A 25152-nucleotide genomic window follows, 5' to 3' on the forward strand; every position below is an offset into this window, starting at 1 on the left:
TTTATGGTAAAGATGCTACCCACATTCAGAGGAAGGACTGCAGGAGAGGAAACATATAAGAAAAGCAACTGCTTGAACGTATGGGTCAGGGTGGACATGATTGGGGATGTGGACTCGAAATTACCACACCAATGCAACCACCAACAATTTGGAAATAGGTCTTGATCAAGGACACATGACAAAACCAGTGGAAATGTGCGTCGGCCATGGGTGGGGGGAGTGTAGGGGGTGAAGGGGAAAGTAGGAGCATGAATCATGTAACCATGTTAAAAATGATTATTAATAAATGTTAAAAAAAACTTCAAGTCAAAATTACTTTTATGGTAGTTTATTTACAAATGAGAAGACTTACTATCTCCTATTCCAGGTGTCTATCTTTTGCTCAATATTGAAATATCTGTTGGAACTTGCCTTGATCATATAGAATATGAAGAAAGTGTTCACCCATAGCACACTTTGCACCAATACTGCAATGAGCAATGGAACTGCATTTCTCTGGAGAATCAGAGCAAAAGAGAAGAAGTAAAAATGAGTATTACTGGGCCAACTACCATGTATATTTTGACACAATATTTGTTATGAGCCTAATCTGGAAAATACCCAAGGATACTGCAGAAATCATTGTTTGCCACGATCCAGGACTCCTTGGGCCCAAGGAATTAATTATATGAAAGAGATTAACAATATTGGTTTGGAGAACAATTTCAAATGTTTCAACTTCAAAGCAGACATTCTAACTCCCTGGTTAGTAATAATCTCTTCCATTTCAGTTCCCTAGAAATGTGCTTCTTTGCATAATGATTTGATCATGTAATCTATAAAAGGCATTTGGGCCACTATCCTATTTCTTTACAAAACTAGTTCTATGAGGCAAGTTCAATTATTTATCTATTTTGTATATCCACTTACAGCAACTACTGTGCATGGGCAACATGGGAAACACTGTGCATAAGAAAGAATAGAGTAAGCACTTTACCAATATTTGTGATATTATGTTTTTCATATCCCACCTAAAGAGAGGGAGCTTGCTGAATCACTTTAAGATATCATAGGTTCTCTCATTTGAAAAGGAATTCAGATCTATCTACCTCTAGAGAAATAACTGTTGGAGTAGAAATGCAGAAGAAAATGTATGATATATCACTTGTTTACTTGGGTATATGATTTGGGGTTTTGAATTATAAGATTATTCACTTACGAAAAAATGAATAATATTGAAATAGGTTTTGAGTGATTATACATGTATAACCATGTGGAATTGCTGGTCAACCTCAGGAGTTGAATGGGAAGATAGGAGGGAGACAACACAAACCATGTAACTTTGGAAAACTTAAGTGTAAATTTGTTATTGGAATGGAATTAAGATAAAAAATTTAAAAAGAAAAGGAATTCAAGAAGCAGAAGAGGAATCCCATATATGCCATATGTATCAGTCAGTCATATAGCTTCTGCTTGAAGACCTGTGATGAGGAAGAGAGAAGTGGAAGGTACTACTTTCTGAAGCAGATCATTCTATATAGCACTAGTTGCTTTAAACACCTCCCATTCTTAAGATCTCTGACTCTCACCCTGTCCCAGGCCTTCAGACCAACAAAAGCTTCCCAGAAGCTTCACATTTTTAGAAACAGAAAATAGCTCATAAATTGTCTAGTTAAAAATCTCTGTGTTATGAAAAGGAAAAGCCTAGATAGGAAAAGTGATTTTCCCAAACTGATAAGGTGGTAAGATAAGACTAGATTTTTCATATTTTCTTTGTCTACAACCTTTAGTTTGTTAAGTATTGAGTAATGCCCTGGAGTTTTTCATAGTCTCCATTGATAGGTAAGTGTTGCAAGGTTGAAAAGAAAGAAGTTGATTTATTTAAATTCAATCAATAAGCATTTATTAAATGACTTTTATGTTCCAGGCACTCTGCTAACCTCTGGATCTGTAAGTACAAAACATTTTAAATAATCCCTACTTGCAATGACTTTACATTTATTACTTATTTTATTGATTTAAAAAATGCTTTTCAATTAATGAAAAAGTACCGTCCCTTCCTCCTAACCATTTTCCCACTGAAAAAGAATTTAAAATATATATAAAATATCTATAACAAATATGCATAGACAATCAAAGAAACTCATAAAGATATGAACATATGTAAATATGTATGTAGTATATATTTATGTGTATACAGTGTGAATATATATGTATATACACATTCATAGATAGTGTAACATACATAATCTTAAGTGGGGTGAACTGCCTCACAGAATTCCACAGTACCCTCCAGAACTCCAGGAGACGGGGCAGTTGGGGCAGTTAATAATGTGGATATAAAAAACAGGACACCCAGCTTGGCAAACTCACTCTTTGGGAAACAGTCTGGTTAGAATCAGTAAGGAGTATTCAGCAATAAACCACCCTGCTCTCTGAATTAGAGATAAACTAAGCTACTGAGAAGGAAATAATTTCTACACCTTTCTAGCCACCTAGCCTCCCTCTGTCCCCCAAAAAGTGAGTTTTTCAAGCTGGGTGTCCTGCTTTTTATGCCCACATTCTTAACTGCCCCAACTGCCCCCTCTCCTGGACTTCTGGGGGGGGTACTGTGGAATTCTGTGAGGCAGTTCACCCCATTTAAGATTATGCATGTTACAATAGATGATATATTGTCAGAGAAAGAGACAGAGAGACAGAGAGGCAGTGAGAGAACTAAGAAAATCATGTAATTGTTTTCTTGCCTCTGTTCAACTCACTGCATAAGTTCATATGTCTTCTCAGGTTACTTAGAAACCTTCTTCAAAATGTCTTATAGTACAGGAGCATTTCAGCACATCCATATGGCATACTCTCTTCAGTCATTCCTCCTTTAGTTCCTAATTGTTTGACATAAAAAAATTGCTACAGAAAGCAATAAAAATTCTTCTATTCCCAACCTGAGCATCCATATGTACAAAATCCATATGTACAAGATCCATTTATACAAAAAATATTAGTAAGAGCTCTCTTATTTTTGTACATATGGATATTTTCTATTTGTTATCTTTAGAATATAGATGTAGTACTTATATTAGTGGGACAAAGGTTATTCAATTTAATAACTTTTTTATCACATTTCCAATATTTTCCAAACTTCTTTCACAACAGAGTCATCAAAATAACCTCTCTCTTCCCTCAAATGCAAGGTTTTCTTCCATTCAAGCATGAGAAAAAAAAGAGAGTAAAACAATCACAGTATGGCATCATATCTGTAGTTACATAAGTGTGGAGATCTGTAATTTCATCTGGGTAGAGAACTTCCATGATGTATCACAAACTATCTGATACTTGAGTAAATAAATATTAAAATGTTGATTGAGACACTCTGAGGTTGAGTGACTTATCCAGGGTCATATAGCTAGTAAACATAAGAGAATTTGAAAAATAATTCTTTTCAATACAAATCCAGTACTATATCAGTTGTGCCACATTTCCATTCATTATTATGATATTAAAATAATGAAAATCTCTCTGAGATTCAATCCACATTCATTCTTCTGTTGATGAGAGTACATAAGTGCTCTCACACTATTGTCTTATTTGTTTGAAAGCTAATTAGGCATTAAACAGAAACTTCTCTTAACAATACTTTAATTGCTTTGTCTTTATCTACAATTCATTTTGTAGATAAGATTCATACAAATATAGACATTTTTATAATAGTTTTAAAACATTTTCAAAATTTCTCAGGCTCAGAATAATGACCCTTGTTTTCTCCTCTTTGAGATTGGCACTTGGAGCACTGATTATTTCCTCAGCCTATTCCAAAGATGTTCTCTCACCTCAGGTTCAGTGATGAGAAAGATGACTATAGGATCCATGTTGAATAAAAGATAAGGCTTTCACCAAGGTAATCTTCATGACCTCATCTCAGTCAGTTGAAAAGTAAGGAGGTAGATTAGTCTGTCTCAAGGTACTTTCCGGCAAAAAGTATTTGCTACTCTATCCTGAATCTGTTTGGTTTTTACCCCGTAGATGATGGGATTCAACATTGGGGGAACCAGGATTTGGACAATGGTCAACATTACACGGACTACTTGGGGCACATGATGGCCAAAACGATGGGATAGAAAGGTAAAAAGTGCAGGTATATACATAAGGCCAGAATAACACATGATATGTGAGGCACATGTACCAAATGCCTTGAGTCGGGCATCCCCTGAGCGGAGATGTAATACAGCCTGCAAGATCATGATATAGGATATAGCAATGATTATGATATCAAAACCACCTATAGAGAAGGCCACAAAAAAACCATATCCACGATTTGCTCTAGTGTCTGCACATATAAGTTTCAGTACAGCCATATGTTCACAGTATGATTGAGGAATGATTCTGTTACAGCAAAAGGGCTTCCAAGTGACTATAAAACAGAATGGGCTTACCAACAACATACCTCTTACCATCACTGCCTCCCCTAATTTGGTCACTACTAAGGGAGATAGGATAGTTGAATGGCGGAGTGGGAAACAGATGGCCACATAACGATCCAGGGCCATTGCCATGAGAACCCCTGACTCCACAGAAGAGAAAGTATGAATGAAGAAAACCTGAGTGAGGCAGGCATGATACTCAATTTTACAAGAACCAAACCAGAAGATTCCCACCATCTTGGGAAGGATGGAAGAGGACAGAACTAAGTCATTGAAAGCTAACATTGCCAGGAAGAGGTACATGGGTGTTATGTTGATCTTAATAGAGATATTTGGGAATCTGAAGAGATGGCCTGAAACTAGAAACCTGCGGGACACACTCCTCCCACACAGACAGGCTTGAGTGAGAAGGGAGGGAGGGGCTCAATCTGGCACAGTGTTTCTTTCTCCCCCATTCCCAAAAAGGAGTTAGAAATCAGTTGGAAATGGTGGCAGGACTGGTGTCTTCTGGCAAGGCCCAGCAAGGCAAATCTCTAATGATGTTCACTTTCTCAATTTATATTCTCCACAGGTTTGACTAAGGGATAATAGGAGAAGCTTGATGTCTTGTAGTTATCAGGTACAGAACGAGGATCTGACTTCTTTGGCTGGCAACTGAAAGTAACCAAGCTCTATGGTGGCTGTGAATATGGTGGCCCAAAATAATAGCTAGGCACAGCTACAAAAAGATGAGGTTTTATTGATAAAAGAGGAAGGGGAACCAAGGGAAGAGGTTTCAAGAATTTGGATAAGATCTGGGAAGCCCTGAACTGTTAGGTAGAAACTGCCCCTTCCCCACAGGAGGGAGTGGCAGACTTTTTAACTAGCTTGCCCTCAAAGCCTATAATTATCACTTCTAATATCTAATATAGCTAAATGGTAACAAAGATATTATTGCAGGAAAGGCCTAGTTCAGCTAAACAGGCAAACTGCAAAGCAGAACCAAAATGGTTTTTCCCCCAAATGGCCTCCAAAGCAATCCCAAAACTGGGAACAGCAAGCAGAGTGACCTGCTTACCTCAACCCCCAGGAACCAACTGTCTAACTGCTTTTGAACTGCTCCCTCACCCAGAGTTCTCCAGGGGGAGGGTGTCCTCTGGAATTCTGGGTGAGGCTTGACCCTGTATCTTGCAGGAATTCCACTCTGCCATTTTCCATGTTACAATGGGCTCATGGAGGGTGTGGTCAGTATGTATCACATAAAGTATTGCGATATTTCCCAACAAGGCCACAGTATACATGGCACAAAATGGGAAGACAATTCAGAACTGGGCTTTTTCCAACCCTGGGATTCCAAGAAGAATGAAAAAAGGAGAATGGAAAGAGTTTTTCCCAGATGTTGGCATAATGATATCCTTTCTGTATGCTCTGTTTGGCAAAGGAACTCTTTCTGTCTTTTTCTGTTAGGAAAAAGAAAATTCTAATCAAGCAAACCAAATTATGAACATTGATTATATTCTGAGAAATTTAGAAAGTTATGTGAAATTATGAACAAATTTAAAGCATGTAAAAAAAATAGGGTAATAATGAAACTGAAGCATCTGAAGATTAAAAATCACCTATTTTAATAAAAAATTCTTTTTGAAAAAATTATAAAATTAAGAAAACAAGAGGAAATTATGCCTATTGTTCAATCATGTAACTATAACTAAGCCATCCCTATTACTTAGTAGATGCAAACCCAAATCTATAAAATAATATTTTAAAATGTCATTGTAAAATTATCTCATTTTCTTTGAAATGTCACTTTTTGGTAATTTATATTGGCAGATCAGATAATTGACTTATTTGGTGGATCTTATACTATCAATCTTATGCTATCTTGTTGTAGTCATTTTTCAGTCATGTCCAACTGTTTCTTTCCATATTTTTAGGATTTCTTAGAAAAAAAATCTGGGAATGGCTTTCGATTTCCTTCTCTAGCTCATTTTATAGATGAGAAAACTCAGGCAAATGGGGTTAAGTGATTTGACCAGGGTCATACAGTTAGGAAGTATCTGAGGCCATATTTAATATCCTTTTTTCCACTTTTCAGAAGTTTCTTTATGAAATTAAATGTTACCTCTTTAAAAATCCCCCCTTTTCATAAGATTTTATCAGTGATAAAATCTTTTCTTTGAGTTGTGTTCTTTTGGATCTTCCACCTTGTTTCTAATACCTTTGTAAAAAAAAGTGATTGTAGGCATATTGTTCAAATATGTATTGGTGGAGATAATGCAGAGTTGAAAAGGAAATGGTGGAGAATAAAAGTTACCCCTTGAATGTGAATGATATGTCCTTTTTACTTCAGGATTCCTTTTTTACTTTTTTCATGAATGCTTTGCCATAAATTCATGTTCTTTTTGCTAAATTTGACCCAGAGGCTTTTTCCCTTCTAGAAACAGGATTTGTCTTATTCAAGCATATCTTTTTTCCCCAAGAGTCATCACAGAATCAGAGGATTTTAGAATTGGATGAGAATCCAATAACCATCTTATCTAACATATACCTAAAAAGTAATTCCCACTACAATATATACAATAATTTTTTATCTACTAAACTAACAAACTGAAGAACTCTCCTGATCATTTAATTGCAAGAGAGTTATTTTCCCCTTGATATCAATATTAAATTTCCTTCTTTGGTACTTTCAATTAGTTTTACCCTCTGGAAAACTGTATTTTATGAATCTCTGCACAAATGTACTATAGGGAATATTTAAAGATAATTTGAAAAAGATTGGATAGTTGGCCATTTTAAAATTTCTTGTGCTTTAAAGATTAGTCTCTGTCATCAGTCATTGGAATTTTTGCCAAGTCTTTCTATTACCACAGAGTCAGAAGAGACTTTAGATAACATCTAATCCAACCTTGTCACTTTTCAGATGAAGAAACTGAGAAGATGAGAAACTGTTAAAGTGACTTATCAAAGATCACATCTAGCAAATGGAACAGGCAAGATTGGTATCCAATCTTCTGGCTGTAGTTCCAACTTTTCTAATTATAACACCTTGGAAAAGACTCAATACATCTTTCTTCAAGATTATCAACAGTCCTACCCACTGGCTACCATTTTTACTTAAATGAACACATTCTCAAGTTACTCATCCCAGTTGTCAACAAATATATTCACTAACAATAAGCTTAGAATCATAAAAAGGCACCTGAAGCACTAGGAATCTAAGAGACCTAATGTAGATCAGCTAGATATTATTTGTCATTGGGTGAAACTTGGAGAAAGTTTTAGTGACTAAATTCCAGGTAGAACAATGTTATTTTTATAGAAAAGTTTATACCAATAGGTACTTCTTTTGGTTCTCTCATTGAATCTTTACAGAACATGTATGAGACAGGCAGTAAAGCATGAGATAGGTTATTATTACCATTCCATACATGAGAAAATGGAGACTAAGGATGTTTTTAGTAAAATAGAAGTGTCTTCTCAAAAGTTTTCATATCTAAGCAAAAAAGGGCTACTCAAATAAAGTTCTGCCACCCTCTAGCCTCTGAACAAAATTATGCAGAATAATCAATCTCATAACCAATCCATTAAAGTAAAATTTCACATCTTTACCTCCTCAAAAGGAGTTTCTTTGCAGCTAGCTTCTCTGGATTCATAACCATGTTCTTTCAGCCAGGCCCTGACAAGTGTTTCTGATGATCAGTGGTTGTACTCATTCCTAATCAAGATATTCTATGTCTGCTTTCCCCCTCTACCCTTCTGTATTCCCCAATGATCACGTCTAATAACTTAGCTATTTTCCTATGACCCTACCCCAACGCAGCTCTCATTCTTAAATCCCCTTTAGGGTAACTTATGCTTTATTTGGCCTTACCTTTCCTCAATGACTTCCCTCTTCAGCTATTTCTTATTGAGGTAAGAAATGAAAACACTGTCAATATAGAAGTTTATTTTTAACATTAATATAGTAGTAATAGTAGTATAACTAATACTAGTAACAGGAGGAGTAGCAGCATCATAGTAGGAGGTAGAAGAAGAGCTAATATTTATGTAATGCTTACTTTATATAATTTATTTCTTTTGATCATTTGAATATTAGACCTTTTTCTTTCTTTAAATAGAACCTTACATGTCAAGGTACCCAAATCATACTGCTTAACTTTAACTGTGAAATATAGCTTGAGAATGACTTGCCTCGAGTAATACTCTAAAGACTGAAACTTCAGATTTTTTTCCTATTATTCAACCTCTCTCATCAGTCATCATCATTCAGGGAAGAAAGAATGAGGAATAAATTCATTCTGAAGTATGAATAGTTAGTACCTGATATTCTTGATTATACTTCACCAGTCATAATATGTAACACTTTAGAGTGAGAAATAATCCTCAAGAATCTCTAGTCAGTCACTGTCTTCATTTTACCATTAAGAAAAAAATAGTTGCAAAAAGGGGAATAGATATCCTGAGTCTATAAAGGGAATTAGTGACAAAACTAAGACTACCACCCATGAGGGGCTCCTTATTACCTCCTGAGGAGGACACCAAATCATTTGATGAATGTTTTGTGAATTTCAAAAAAGATATTTCAATATCTTAACATTATATTGGGCTAAGATGGTGCCAAAAATATCATGAAAACTAAAGCCTGGAGAATGAGTAATTTTGAAAAAAGCTCCTGTCTTCAGAAGTCAGAAACAATTATGTTAACAATAGCTGATATTCATTTAATGCTTCAAGATTTATAAAGCATTTATATGTATGTGTCTATATCTATATCTTTGTATATATGTAATTTATACATAGAAAAAGAAATTTGTGTTTACAATTTAGCTACGTTCTTATATTAACTTTAAGTTGATATGACATAGTTTTCTCATTTTGTAGATGAAAAACTGAAACTTAGAGAGTTTAGTTAGTTGACTTCTCTATGGTATCCAGTATTTGTCAGAGACAAGATTTGAACCCTTACTTTCTGAATTCTAAAACCTAGACTCTATATTCATTTTAAAACATTACTTGTCTAGTTTTAGGCATCATATTTTAGCAAAAAAATCATCAAACTTGACAGGGTCAAGAAAATAGAAAGACATGAGCTTTAGAAATCATGTTATGAAGAAAACAACTATATAATCTATGGATATATGGTTTTGAGAAGGGAGTATTGAAAAGTGGATATGAAATTTATCTTCAGATATCTGATATTGTCAGATATCAGTACCTTACTAAATAGAAAAAAGACAATATTTCTGCCATGTGCTTCTAGTGAGAAGAAATACAGGCAAAGGATGGATAAAAACTACAGTATTTTGGGTAGGGTGGCCTGAAGGTAAGAAAGAACCCACAAATGATTGATGTCCAACAATGGAACAGATTTCTTCAAAAGCTATTGGGCTAGGGGACAACTAGGTGGGACAGTGGATTGAAAACTAGGCCTAGATGTGGGAGGTCCTAAATTCAAATCAGGCCTCAGACTAGCTTTGTGATCCTGAGCAAATCACTTAACCCCCATTGCGTATCCTTTACTGCTCTTCTGCCATGGAATAAATTCATAGTATTGATTCTAAGATGGAAGCTAAAGTTTTTTTAAAAAAATGGTATTGGGTTCAAGAGCAGCAGAGGTTGAATGATCAACTTTAACAAATGCAATAAAAAATTTCTCAATTAGATGAGTTTAACAAAAAATAATTCTTACATTTTCTTCCATCATTTCTAGTATATGATCCATTATTACAAAAACATTTCCCTCATTCAGAAGTCATAACCTAAAACTACAACTAAGCAGAACATAGTTAGAAAACAAGAAAGAAACAAATATATTTACAAATATGAACAAAAGTTACAAAATTCCTACACAAAGGTTTTTAAGTTTTACTGAAAGGAAATCACTTCGAGACCTCACTCAGAACCATTTTTTTATTTTTCAAAGAATTGAATAAATAAGTATGGTGGCAACTATCAAAAGTAACAAATTACAGACAGTGAAATAGTAGGAAGAAAAATAATTTTAAAAACTTGACTCAAGAATTCAGTAAGGTAGGGATCTATGGCTGATTGCTGTAGGGAAAAATGGAGATAAAAGAAGTTTATAAAATAGTAACAGTGATTCAGTTATTAAAGACAGGTTAAATGTAGTACATATCTTCCCTGTAAAAAGCCAAGAACCTATGTCTTGTAGTATCAGAGATGTTAAACTTAGAAGGGACCTCAATATTATTTAATCAGAATTGACTCCTCCCTATCTTTCAAATGAAGAATTTCAGGCACAGAAAAGGTAGATAATTTGCCAAGGTCATATCTGTAGGTAGTGCCCAAATGAGAAAAAAGCATAAGATACTGACAAGTTGAGATTTCAAATACTCTTAGCTTATGTGATATGTGCAGGAGCTTAGAGGTCCAGGAAATTCATCCTAGTGAGTAGATCTGCTCAGCTTATTTCTAGTAGTCTGATATCTGAAGACAAAGGAGTTGCTGCTCAATCTGAACTGTCTCCTCCATTAATTCTTGGAATATCAGGAATCACTGAGAGATCACTTAGTTGATCCTCAGCCTCAAGTCAATACTGCCTCTCTCCCTAAATCACATAGATGGGGATCTCTCTTAAACCATTCCTTAGAGACAATGTGGTAGAAGAGTGTGGTAGAAGAGAGGCTGCTGGCTTCAGAGGCAAATAAATCCTGGTTTTCAATACTCATTCCACCATTTAACAACTTGGTAACTTGGGCAGGTCACTTACAATGTCTGCTAGATAGTAAAGGTTTAATACTGGTTTGAATGACTGACTGTGACTTAACTTTATTTATATAATATTCATGATCAGGTTTAAACCACCTTTCTCATGAGATGATTAGAAATAATTTGATTTTGAGAACTTTACAGTCCTCCTGGCACAGCCAAGATAATAGAGAGATTGGGGACAATGAGGAGAGGAAGGAAGGCTAGTTGTTTACCTTGAATGAAATCCTTTGAAAGATAAATTTAAAAAAATATGGGATATTAATGCTCAATAAATGTTTGTTGGCCAACTGGCCATAACTGATTTACTGATAATTAAACCATAACACATTCATCTGCCTAGATTTTTTTACCCTAAAGGCCTTTCTCCTCTTCCTAAAAACAAATCACAGAATTTTGAACAAATATTTCTATTGTCTCACTCTGTAACCTACCAGCAGGGGTAGAGATGCCTCTTCTCCATTCGTGGACCTGACACTTACCAGACTTCTGCATAAGCAACAAACCCAAATCCTTAAATAGCTAGACCACAGAACCCAGGAGCCTGGGGAGCATAGACCTTGGGCTCATGAGTGAGGCTGAGAGGGGCCACGGAGAGCAGAGACCTAGCAGACAGTGGAAGTAAGGAGACTCACAAAATAGCCTCAGGCAAAAGCTGCTCCTTAGCTCCATACAAAGAGAGTCTGCCTACCTTACTCAGACTTCTGGCTGAGAAAGCATAATGATGTGAAGCAAGGCCCAAGAAATAACCACCAAAAAGACCAAGAAAAAAGCTCTGACACTTGATAACTTCTGCACAAAAAAAAAACAGAAAACAGAGGAGGACAAACAATTGAAGACATCCAAACCTTCCCCCAAAAAGGAAAATTGGTCACAAGCTCTTAAAGAGTTCAAATCTGGGATTATGAGAAAGATGGAAGAGGTCTGACAAGAAAATAACAGTTTAAATGGAAGAATTTTGCAATTGGAAATTGAGATTTAGAAATCAAATGAAAAGATAAGCAAATGGAAGATCAGAAATGACCATCTGGAAGCCTTGAAGAGCCAGAAAGACCATATTGAAAAGGAAAACCAAAAGAGTATTGCCAAAAATTGTTCTTTAAAGGCTAGAATTGGGCAAATAGAAGCCAATGATCTCACAAGACAGCAAGAATTAAAAAAGCAAAGTCAAAAGGCTAACAAAATAGAAGGAAACATGAAATATCTCAATGAAAAGATAACAGAACTTGAAAATTATTGGTGTTCCAGAAAAATCAGAGACAAATAGAAATCTAGATGTCATACTACAAGAAATTATCCGAGAAAACTGCCCCAATGGCCTTGAACAAGAGGGCAAAATAGACATTGAAAGATTCCATAGAACGTCCTCTACACTAAATCCTCAGAAGACAACCCCCAGGAATGTAATAGCCAAATTCAAAAGCTTCCAAGTTAAGGAGAAAATATTACAAGAAGCCAGAAAGGGACAATTCAGATATCAAAGAACACCAATCAGGATTACACAGGATCTGGAAGCCTCCACACTGCAAGACAGCAAAGCTTGGAACATGATATTCAGAAAGGCAAGAGAAATGGGTCTACAACCAAGGATCACCTACCTATCAAAACTGACTATATACTTCCAGGGGAAGGGATGGGCATTCAACAAGATAGAAGATTTCCAAGTATTTGCACAGAAAAGACCAGGACTAAATGGAAAGTTTGATATCCAACCACAAAAACCAAGAGAAATATGAAAAGGTAAATAAGAAAGAAAGGGGAAAGAAAGAAAACTCTTATCTTTACATTGCCTTCTTCAGGGGCTTCAATAAGATGAAATTATTTGTATTCCTATATGGAGAAATATTATGTGTAATTCTAAAATATTATACTCACTATTATAGTAGAAGAATTAGTCATAAGGAGAGGTTGGAGTACTAAATGGTCTAAGATGATATGGGGGTGAAAAAGTGGTGGGGGGAATAGAAAATGGCACCAAGAGTAACTTGAAGGAATAAGAAAAAAAGGATAATCTATATCACCCAAAGAGGGCAAGGGAAGTGGAGGGGAAGAATACTATTATAAGAAGGAGAGGAAGAGAGCATTAATAGGAAATACTTAAACCTTACTCTCAGCAGAATTAATCCTGAGAGGGAAGAGTAGCTAGATCCATTGGGATATCAAATTCTATCTAACCCTACAGATGAAGTCAGAAGGGATAAACCAAAGCAGGCAGTGTGGTGGGGTGTTCATAAAGGGAGGGGAAGAGATGGGGGAGGGAATTCATTAGTCCTTAAAAATAATGAGGGGGAATGGTGGGAGTGGAAAGGGTATTAAACCAAGGGATGGGACAAGGGGGACTGATTTAAAACAAACCACTGGTTTAAAAGGAAATAACATAAGAAGAAGGTGTAGAACTAGGAGATGATACCAAAATGTTAAGGGATACACAGCTGATAACTATAACCCTGAATGTGAATGGGATGAATTTGCCCATAAAACAGAAGCAAATAGCAGAGTGGATTAGAAACCAAAATTCTACCATATGTGGTCTATAAGAAACACACATGAGGTAGGTGGATATACACAGGGTTAAGGTCAATGGCTGGAGCAAAACCTTTTGGGCTTCAACTGAGAAAAAGAAGGCAGAAGTTGAAATCATGATTTCTAACAAAAGCAAAGTAAAAACAGATCTGTTTAAAAGAGATAGAGAAGGTAATTACATCCTGATAAAAAGCAGTATAAACAATAATGAAATAGCAATACTTGACATGAGTGCACCGAATGGTATAGCATCTAAATTTCTAAAGGAGAAACTGTTAGAGCTCAAGGAGGAAATAGATAATACAACTATACTAGAAGGAGACCTAAACCTTCCCCTATCAGATCTAGATAAATCAAATAAAAAAAAATAAATAAGAAAGAGATGAGAGGTGAATGAAATCCTAGAAAAATTAGAGTTAATAGATATATGGAGAAAAATAAATATTGACAAAAAGGAATACACCTTCTTTTCATCAGCACATGGAACATTTACAAAGATAGACTATGTACAAGGGATTAGAAACATGGTAAACTAATTCAAAAAAGCAGAAATAATAAATGTAATCTTTTCAGAACATAATGCAATAAAAATAATAATCGGTAAGGGTATATTGATAGGAAAATCAAAAACTAATTGGAAATGTAATAATATGATTCTCCAAAATCAGACAGTTAAAGAAGAAATCATAGAAACAATTAATAATTTCATTGAATAGAATGACAATTATGAGACATCCTACCAAAATCTGTGAGATGCAGTTAAAGCAGTACTCAGGGGGAAATTTATATCCTTGAGTACATATAATAACAAATTAGAGAGGGCAAAGATCAATGAACTGGGAATGCAAATCAAAAAAACTAGAAAGAGAACAAAGTAAAAATCCTGAGTTAAAAACTAAATTAGAGATTATAAAAATCATAGGAGAAATCAATATAATTCAAAGTAAAAGAACTTTTGAATTAATAAATAAGACTAGAAGCTGGTACTTTGCAAAATAAATAAAATTGACAAAGAACTGGTCAATCTAATTTAAAAAAAGGAAAGAAGAAAACCAAATTATCAGTATCAAAGATGAAAAGGGAGAGCTGACATCCAATGAAGAGGAAATCAAGGCAATCATTAAAATTATTTTGCCCTATTATATGGCAATGAATATAGCAATCTAGGTGATATGGATGAATATTTACAAAAATATAAATTGCCTAGATTAATAGCTGAAGAAATAGAATACTTAATCCCATATCAGAAAAAGAAATTGAACAAGCCATCAAAGAACTTTCTAAGAAAAAATACCCAGGACCAGATGGATTCACAAGTGAATTCTATCAAACATTCTACCAAACTCCTTTTATGACACAAATATGTTACTGATTCCAAAGCCAGGTAGATCAAAAACAGAGAAAGAAAACTAAAGACCAATCTCCCTAATGAACATAAATGCAAAAATCTTAAACAGAATACTAGCAAAAATACTCCAGCAAGTGATCACAAAGATTATTCATTATGACCAGGTAGGATTTATACCAGGAATGCAAGGATGGTTCAACATTAGGAAAACCATTCACATAATTGACCATATCAACAAGCAAATCAACAAAAACCACATGATTATCTCAATAGATGCTGAAAAGGCTTTGACAAAATACAACACTCATTCCTACTGAAAACATTAGAAAGCTTAGGAATAAACAGCCTTTCCTAAAAATAATAAATGGTATATATCTAAAACCATCAACATACATCTTCTGCATTGGGGATAAATTAGAAGTATTCCCAATAAAATCAAGAGTGAAACAAGAATGCCCATTGTCACCTCTATTATTTAACATTGTACTGGAAACACTAGCAGTAGCAATTAGAGAAGAAAAAGTAATTGAAGATATTACAATAGGCAATGAGGAGACTAAGTTATCACTCTTTGCAGATGATATGATGGTCTACTTAAAAATATTAGAGAATCAACTAAAAAGTTAGTGGAAATAATCAACAACTTTTTTATCTTAATCTAGGCAATTTATATTTTTTGTAAATATTCATCCATATAACCTAAGGACTGTATTGTAAAATTCTGCTGCTTCTTCTTTTCTGTTTTGAGGGGGACAAAACCAAAAAGGGTTAATAGCAAGAAAACAACAAAAACAATAGAGTTTTAAGGGCCACCCCCTTCTGCCATGTGGAAGAGCAGTAGCACCCTGAGTAGTGCATGGAAGAGGTCCACTTTGAAGAAATTGTTTTGAGCTTATTTGTTGTGAGTTATCTGCCTGGTTATCAGTCCTGAAATTACGATTCCTATAAGTATTGTTCCAATAGTTATTTTGTCTGAAATTAGTATTGTTTCTATAGTTATTATTATTGTTATTATTGTTCCTAAATTGTTGTAGTTTTTATTATTAGTCCTAATTGTCTGTAACAGATTTCTATAATTCTTCATTAAGTGGCCCTTATTGTTACAAAAGTGGCAGGTCAGAGATTGATAATTAGACTCTTGGAGAGGGGCAGGTGGTATTGGTGTAGTATCATCATGCCCTATTTCCTGCTTTTCAGTTTATTATGTAATGATTTCAGACCAATCTCCTTAGTGAACATAGTTGGAACACCTTTTTTAAATTCTTTGATATCTTGAGGAGAGAATGGATTATGGTGTGTTAAATTTATCACATCCCCAGATTGGTCTAATGAACGCACTTCCCTTCGAGGGAAAAGACCATCATAGGAATCAGAATCAGTGCATGGTTTTCATTTTTTCTGAGTCTTTTTTGTGCTTACCAAGGCAGTATGAGTCTTTTGAGTTGTTTGTGTGCTTACTGAGGCAGTATTGGTAGGAACTGGTATGGTCTGGACTGGGGTTGGTTGTGGACTGGGAGAAGGGAAAGAAGAGGTTGGGGAGTCAGGAGAAGAAGCAGGGGAGGGAGGGTTGGCCAAGAGATGCACAGGATGAGAGAGGAGTGTCTTCACATTCATCTCCTTTTTTATTTCAGGAGAAATAGAAGGATAGGACTTTCCTCCCTGAGTATTTTGGGATACTCCCAAAATTTTGAATCAGATATTTGAATTGGATCCTCCTTTTCCAAGGCATCATGCATAGAGTATTTGAAATTGTCCAAATGGATTTGTACTTCTTCTTGGATCTGGGCCTGCAGTTTCCTATTTGAAGCCCTCTAAATATTATTGGAAATTTAAAAAAGAAAATTTCTCAGCAGCATCAAAAGGAGTAGGTATTTGGAAACTGTAAAGGTTGCCAATTTGGCAAAAGCCAAAAGGCTTTCCTGTATAGAAGCAATCATATTGAGTAGCTTCTATTGATTTATTTATTCGGTCAGCTAGCCCCAATTATTTATTTGTTTGTTTGTTTGGTATATTTATTTATTTATTTTTAGCTGCAAAAAAATTATTTTCTTTATTTGTTTGATTTTGCTATATATTATGTATTATTGGTGCTGCCCTCCAGTGGCAGAAAGATAGCATTGCAGCTTAGCAGAAAAAAAGGAGGGTGGGGCACACTGAGTTCTCTGTGCTGGCATCTAGTGGCCAAGATGCTGTACCACAGGGGGAAGAGAAATAGGGGTGGGACTAGGGGTGGAACTAATGCTGGTGGGGTTAGGAAGGGGTGGAGCCAAAGCACTGCAGGGTTCTGGGAATCAAGATGGAGGAAAGGGGTGGGACCTAAGCACCCCAAAGCGCTCCAGGGTTCCTTCCTACAAAGGTAAGTAGGGATTTGGGGCTTTTTGGCTTTTCTTTCTTTTTTTTTTCTTTCTAGTAAGTAGTTAGAGTTAGGGACAGGCAGGGAGTTTTAGAATTAGGCAGGGGTGGGTGGTAGTCAGAGAGGGACTGGGGAGTTTCAGCGAGACCCCCTGCTGGGTTTTTTTAGGACAGTTAGGGCTAAGGTTCCTGGGCTGGAGGAGGGGGATTTAGATCTAGAACCCCTGGTGAGACAGAGGAGCCTGGCAGGGGCTTAGAAGGGGAAGGGGCTTTTGGGTAGGAAAGTTTTTACTAACCGGTAGGCAGTAAGGCAGGTGGGTAGTTGACAGGTAGTCAGGCAGGCAGGTTCAGGTCTCATTGGGCGCCATAAAAAAAGTGAGGGGTGATTGATAGGAGGAAGGAAGGATAGAAGAAGGAAGGGAAAGGAAGGATAGAAAGGGAAAAGAAGCCAATAAAGATCAGGTAGCACTTATTGTTTGAATAGCTAGGTTTTTATTTAGTTAGGAAAGGGAAAAGTTAGGTTGGGAAAAAGGGTCTCCTCTTTATTTTAATAACAAATTTCCACATGATTTTTCCAATGTTATATAACCCAGATTGTTTCCTTCCCTCCTCCCAGAACTGGCAAGAAATTCAATTTTGGTTATACAAGTATTTTCATTCAAAACATGTTTCCATATTATTAATTTTGTAAGTGAGTAATCTTTTAAAACAAAAGTCCTAAAATATACACCCAAATAAACAAATGATAAATCATGTGCTTCCATCTGCATTCATTTTCCAACAGTTCTTCCTTTGGAGATGGATAGCATTCTTTTTCATAAGTCCCTCAGAATTTTTCTGGATTGTTATATTGCTGTTAGTAATCACATTTGATCATTCCACAAAATTGCTGATATGGTGCACAATATTTTCCTGGTTCTGCTTATATCACTCTGTGTCAGGTCATGTAGGTCTTTCCACATTTTTCTGAAGTCATCCTTTTTATAATTTCTTACAGCACAATAGTATTCCATCACCATCATATACCACAATTTGTTCAAACTTTCCCCAATTGAGGGACATCCCTTTAGTTTCCAATTCTTTGCCACCAGAAAGAGGGCAGCTAAAAATATTTTTGTAGAAACAAGTCTTTTCCCATTTTAAAAAATCTCTTTGGGATCCATACCTAGTAATAGATCACTGGATCACAGGGTATGCATTATTTTATAACCCTTTGGGTAAAATTCCAAATGCCCTCCAGAATGGTTGGATCACTTCCCAGCTCCACCAGCAATGCATTAGTGTCCCAATTTTCCCACATTCTTTCCTATATTTATCATTTGCCTTTGCTGTCATTGGCCAAACTGATAGGTGTGCAGTGGTATCTCAGAGTTGTTTAAATTTGTATTTTTTTAATCAAAAGTGATTTAGAACATTTTTTCCTATGATAATTGATATCTTTGATTTCTTCATCTAAAACCTGTCTATTCATATTCTTTGACCAATTATCATTACTGTGGCCATTATTGCGGAATGACATGGATTCTCATGAGTTTGCCTTAGTTCTTCATGTATTTGAGCAATGAGAACTTTGTCAGAGGATTTTAACATATTTCCCCACAGTTTGTTGCTTCCATTCTAATTTTGTTTGCATTGGTTTTGTTTGTACAAAAGCTTCTTACTTTAATATAATCAAAATTACCCATTTTAAATCTTGTAATGTTCTCTATCTCTTGCTGGGTCATCAGTTCTTCCCTTCTCCATAGAACTGACTAGTAAACTATTCTATGTTTCCCTAATTTATTTCTAATATCACTCTCTATGTTTAAATGATACACTCATTTTGATCATATCTTGGCATAGGGCTACTGTGGCAAGCCTGCCATAAAGGGCACTCAGCGCACTCTCTGTGGGCATACCCACCATCCTCCCAGTACAAGGTCTGCCAGAGTTCATTATTAGAAGGACAGAACGACATGGGGCCAGGCTGCTCCCCTTCTCCTCTCCAAGCACATTTGAGGACATCAACTGCCCCTCTAAAATGTTTGCCATCACTGGTATAGGGTATGAGATATTGATCTAAACCTATTTTTCCTCATACTGTTTTCCAGTTTTCTTAACAATTTTTGTCAAGTAGTGAGTTCTTATCCCAAATGCTAGAATCTTTGGATATATAAAAAACTAGATTGCTGAGGTCATTTATACCGTATCTGTTCCAATGATCCACCCTTTTATTTCTTAGCCAGTACCAGACTGTTTTGATCATTGTTGGTGTAGAGTACAGTTTAAGATCTGGTACCACTCAGTCAACATCCTTCACAATTTTTTTCATTAGTTCCCTTGATATTCTTGATATTTTTGTTCTTCAAAATGAGTTTTGCTATTATTTTTCTAGTTCTATAGAATAGTTTTTGGTAGTTCGGATGGTAGGGTATTGAATAAGTAAAATAATTTAGGTAGGATTGTCATTTTTATTACATTAGATTGACCTGCCTGTGATCAATTAATATTTTTCCAATTGTTCAGATCTAACTTTATTTGTGTGAAAGTGTTTTGTAATTGTGTTTATATAATTCTTATGTATATCTCTTGGCAAATAGATTCCCAAATATTTTATAGAATTTAGAATGATTTTAAATGGAGTTTCTTCTACTAACTTTTGCTACTGAGCTTTGTTGGATGTACATAAAAATGCTAATGATATGTGAGTTTATTTTGTATCCTGATACTGCTAAAGTTATTATTTCAACTAGTTTTTTAGTTGATTTTCTAGAAGTCTCTAAACATACCATCATATCATCTGCAAAGAGTGACAGTTTAGTTCACTCATTGCCTACTTTGATTCCTTCCATTTCTTTTTCATCTCTAATTGTCACAGCTAACATTTCTAGTACAATATTAAATATTAGGGGTGATAAGGGGCATCCTTACTTCACTCCTGATCCTATTGAGAAGTCTCTTAAATTATCCCCATTGTAGATGATATTTACTGATGCTGTTTAATAAATACTACTTATTATTTTAAGGAATGCCCTCTTAATACTATGCTTTCTTGTAGTTTTTTTTTTCAATAGGAATGAGTTATATTTTGCAAAGGCTTTTTCTTCATCTATTGAGTCAATAATGTGATTTCTGCTAGTTTTGATTATTTATATAGTCAATTATGATGATGGTGTTCCTAATGTTAAACTAGCCTTGCATTCCTGGTATAAATCCCAACTTGCCATAGTGAATAACCCTTGTGACATATTGATGTATTCTCTTTGATAGTATTTTATTTAGGATTTTTGTATCAATGTTCATCAAGGAAATTGGTCTATAATTTTCCTTCTCTATTTTTGGTCTTCCTGGCTTAAGTATCAGTACCATATTTGCATCATGAAAAGAATTTAGTAGGACTCCTTTTTTTGCTTATTTTGCCAACTACATTGTATAGTACTGGAATTGATTGTTTTCTAAATATTTGATAGAATTCAATTGTGAATTCTTCTAGTTTTATTGATGGCTTGTAAAATTTCTTTTTCTAAGATGGGATTATTTAACTATTCCATTTCTTCTTTTGCTAATCTAGGCAATTTATGTTTTTGTAAATGTTCATCTATTTCACCTAGATTATCATATTTATTGTCATATAATTGGGCAAAATAGCTCCTAATGATTGCTTTGATTTCCTCTTAATTAGAAATGAAATCACCCATTTAATTTTTGATATTGTTGATTTGATTCTCTTTTTTACATTTTTTAAACTAAATTAACCAATGCATTATTTTTTCTCCACAAGATAAGATCCTAATCTTATTTATTAGTTCAATAGGTCTTTTACTTTCAATTTTATTTTGCCCTGTGATTTTTAGGATTTCCAATTTAGCATTTAGTGGGGAATTTTAAATGTGTTCTGTTACGTTTTTTTTAGTCATATGCCCAATTTACTGATCTACTTTTTCTCTATTTTATTGATATAAATAAATGCATTTGCTCAGGGATATAATTTGCCCACCTGAGTACTCTTTTGACCATAGCCCACAAATTTTGTTATGTTTCTCCTGATTATCATTCTTTTCAATGAAATCAGTTATTGTTTCTATGATTTGTTCTTTGAATGACCATGTTGAAAAATTAGACCATTTAGTTTCCAATTAGTATTTCATTTGCCTTTCCATGAACTCTTATTGATTATAATTTTATTGCATTATAATCAGAAATAGATTGCATTTATTATTTCTGTTATTCTGCATTTGGTTGTGAAATTCTTATGTCCTAGTACAATTAGTCCTAGGTTAATTTTTGTATATGTGCCATGTGCTACTTAAAAGAAAGTATATTCCTTTTTATTCCTAATCAATTTTCTCCAGATATCTATTAAAATCTAACTTTTCTAAAATTTCATTCACTTCCTTTACTTCTATCTTCTTTTCATTTTTTTTGTTAGATTCATCATAGATTTTGGAAGGAGAGGATTTAAGTGACTCATTTTCAAAAGGCCATTAGTCCTCACCCAAATAACTTCATATTTGTCCTTTTTCTCATAGGAGCTCACTTACAATTCTGCTATTTAAGCTTCAATAGCCTTTCTTCAGAAAAACCTTGAGGATAGCCCTTCGGATCTGTTTGGTCTTCACACTATAAATGATTGGGTTTAGCACAGGGGGAAGAAGGAGGAAAGCATTAGACATCAAAATGTGAACAAATGGAGGTACCTTCTTTCCCCACCTATGAACAACAGACAGTGCAATGAGGGGAATGTAGAAAACAGCCACAGCACCAGTATGGGAGATGCAAGTGTTAAAAGCCTTGTACCGTTCCTCTGGGGATGCAATGTTGAGCACAGAATGAAGGATCAACACATAGGAGATGCCAATCAAAGGAGCATCCAAACCAAAGGAACAAAGGACAGCAATGAGTCCATAGAGGCTATTAACCCTGATATTGGAGCAGGAACATTTGATCACATCAGGATGGTAACAATAGGAGTGAGAGAGAATATTATCCCTACAGAAAGAAAGACGCTTAAGAAGGGCAAGGAGGGGAGTCATGAGTATAGTCCCTCTTGCCACTATAATCAGTCCAATCTGGATGATCTTGCTAGGAGTGAGAATGGTGGTGTATCTCAGTGGGTTACATATAGCAATGTAGCGGTCAAAGGCCATGGCCAAGAGCACTGAAGACTCCATGACAGTAAGAAAATGAATGAAGAACATTTGGCTAATACAGGAATTCCAACCAATTTCTTGCATATTAAAACAGAGGACACCTAGAGTAGTGGGCATAGTGGAGAGGGACAGGCACATGTCAGTTGCTGATAGCATGGACAGCAAATAGAACATGGGTTCATGGAGGCTTTGATTGGTGATGATGACAAACAGGATCATGCTGTTGCCAGAGATGGCAATGGCATAGAGGAAGCAGAAGGGTATAGAAACCCATAAGTGGGCAGCTTCCAGACCAGGAATGCCTGTTAGCAGAAATGTCAAAGATATGATTGTAGTATTTGGCAAAAGCAACATGATGGGTTGAGGAGGCATCATTCAAATGGAAAAGATCCCAACCTGCAACAGGAAAAAGAATGGTAGAATTATAGGGATACATATGGGAAACCCCTGATGATGCCACAAAGGATAATACTAAGCTATCACCTTCTGCCTTCTCCTTATAAATGGGTTTCTCTCCATGCTCCAATTCAACCGCCAGCAGAAAAGAGTCAGAAGTCATGTTAATGAATATTATCCGTCCATATTGGGTATAGTTGTGATGGTGGTCATGAAGAAAGAGCCAGAAAATGGAAAAGGGTTGAACATTTTGAAGATTTGGTCATAAGTGGAAAAACTAAGAAAACTAAAGGAATTTTATAGGTGGGAAATAAAATGACAGAGGAAGTGAGCTAAACTAACTGTCTTCAAATATTTAAAGGGATGTCATTTCAATAAACGAAAGATTTCTTCTGCTTAACTCCAGATGGTCATACCAGAAGCATGAGGAATAAAGAACAAGGATTTCTGTCCTGTCATACATTTTATATTCCTCAGTATGATGGTTCTCTAAAATTGATTATGAACATTACTATTATTTAAAAAACAGATTTAAGGATTTCTGTCTTTTTATTTAGACTTTTGATTTCATTGTAGGTTAATATGGAAATTCATTCTACCACTACAGATTAGATATTTAATTGATAACATATTCATGAACAGGTTTTTTTCTGGGACATCAAAAAACAAATGACTTGTGCTTTTAGTCCCCCAGCCAATTTGTTTCTAACAAGGGACTAGAAACCAAGTTTTCTTGATTCAAAGGACATTCTCTATCTACTATAGGACACTGCCACACTGTTGTTCCTAAAATGTTTTTATTGAATATTCTACCTAGCTTTGGAAAATACATTTTATGAGGGACATAATACAACTAGACAGTTTCTAAAAAAGAGCAGTCAGGATGGTATGAGGTTAGGAAATCATGATATCTAATGAATACTAGCGTAACAATGGCATGCAAGCTGGGGAAGGGAAGACTAGTTTGGTGTTTGGGGTGGGGTGTGACATAAAAATCAGTCTTCAGATATCTGAAACCTTACAGTATGAAAGGAAAAAATATTTGTCACTCTAGACGGGATAATTAGGCCTGAAGAGATGACAAAATAACTTTTTAATTTTATATTTTATTATATATCATATATATGAATAAAAATGTAAGGAAGAGTCAAACAATCATGAGTTCAAAATAATAGGAATTTTCTTAGGAAATTCTGGACTCTCAATAACTGAGGCTTAAAGTTATAACTCAGAAGATATTTCAGGGACATAATAGTAATAGTGATAATAATACTTATTTTAAATAGGAAATATGATCAAATTATCTCTTACTTTCTTTCAACATTTAGACTCTACACAATTGTTTTATTACAACAATATTTACCTTATTCAGAAGGCATATCATATCCCAAAATTTCAACTATCCAAAACATGTCCAACAATAAGAAAACAGGAAACAAAAATCTCTAGGCCACAAAAGGGAACTTCAAAAAATTCCTACGTTAAGCTTCTTAAGCTTTAGTAACAGAAATGAATACAGGTCATTAGTCAGAGCCTAATTATTTTTATTTTCCACTAAAATTTAATGAGCTTTGTTATCTTGCTTCCAAATTCATAGTAGTTCATTAATAGCAAATTAAAAGGCAAAAAGTATACAGGAGTTCTGAGAGAGGGAGGAACCTTGATAATTACAGAAATGACAACTGACAAACAAATAATGAGAATGAAAAGAAGTAAAAGAGTTAAAAAGAAAGCTCACAAGAATTTAAGAGTTAGTCAATGCAAGGGAAATCAGGTTTACATACATATGTATATGACAACCCAATACAGGAATAATATTTTAGAATTATAAAAAAGTAAGATAAGTGTTCTGATTAAATTATTCAATGTAGAAGGAAGAAAAAAGAGAGAAAGAGAGAAAAATAAAGAAAGGAGGAGGAAAGGAAAGAAAGAAAGAAAGAAAGAAAGAAAGAAAGAAAGAAAGAAAGAAAGAAAGAAAGAAAGAAAGAGAGGAAGAAAAATACAAACATACAAACATATAAACATACGAACATACAAACATACAAAGATAGATACAAAGAAGGAAAAAGGAAAGAATGAAAGGAAGGAAGAAAGAAAGAGAAAAAAGGAAGGAAGGAAGAAAGAGAAAGAAAATTTAAAAGCAAATATTAATACATGTAGTGGGTAGCTTAATGCTATTTCATAAAATGAAATTGGAGTCTTTCATTTTGCTTGAAAAGCTCAAATTTACAGAGGTTAAGTGCTTTATTCAGGGTGATCTGTGACACATAAAAGAAAAATGGAAGGTTCAATTAAGTTG

At 34.9% G+C, this 25152-nt stretch overlaps 2 protein-coding genes across 2 annotated transcripts; both read right to left on the reverse strand.

The window, feature by feature from the left end:
- Positions 1-3929: 3929 nt before the first annotated feature.
- LOC123238738 (olfactory receptor 52R1-like) lies at positions 3930-5779 on the reverse strand. The gene is given in 2 exon segments (XM_044665943.1): positions 3930-4712; positions 5597-5779. Coding segments are annotated over 2 exon segments (966 nt in total).
- Positions 5780-20958: 15179 nt separating this feature from the next.
- LOC123238739 (olfactory receptor 51F2-like) lies at positions 20959-22811 on the reverse strand. Its single transcript, XM_044665945.1, has 2 exons — positions 21875-22811; positions 20959-20978 (listed from the first exon to the last, which is right to left on the reverse strand). Exons 1-2 carry the CDS (start codon positions 22809-22811, stop codon positions 20959-20961), a joined length of 957 nt encoding a protein of 318 aa, XP_044521880.1.
- Positions 22812-25152: the final 2341 nt, after the last annotated feature.

The sequence above is a fragment of the Gracilinanus agilis genome, chromosome 3 (genome assembly GCF_016433145.1).
Source record: "Gracilinanus agilis isolate LMUSP501 chromosome 3, AgileGrace, whole genome shotgun sequence".
Taxonomy (NCBI): Eukaryota; Metazoa; Chordata; class Mammalia; order Didelphimorphia; family Didelphidae; genus Gracilinanus; species Gracilinanus agilis.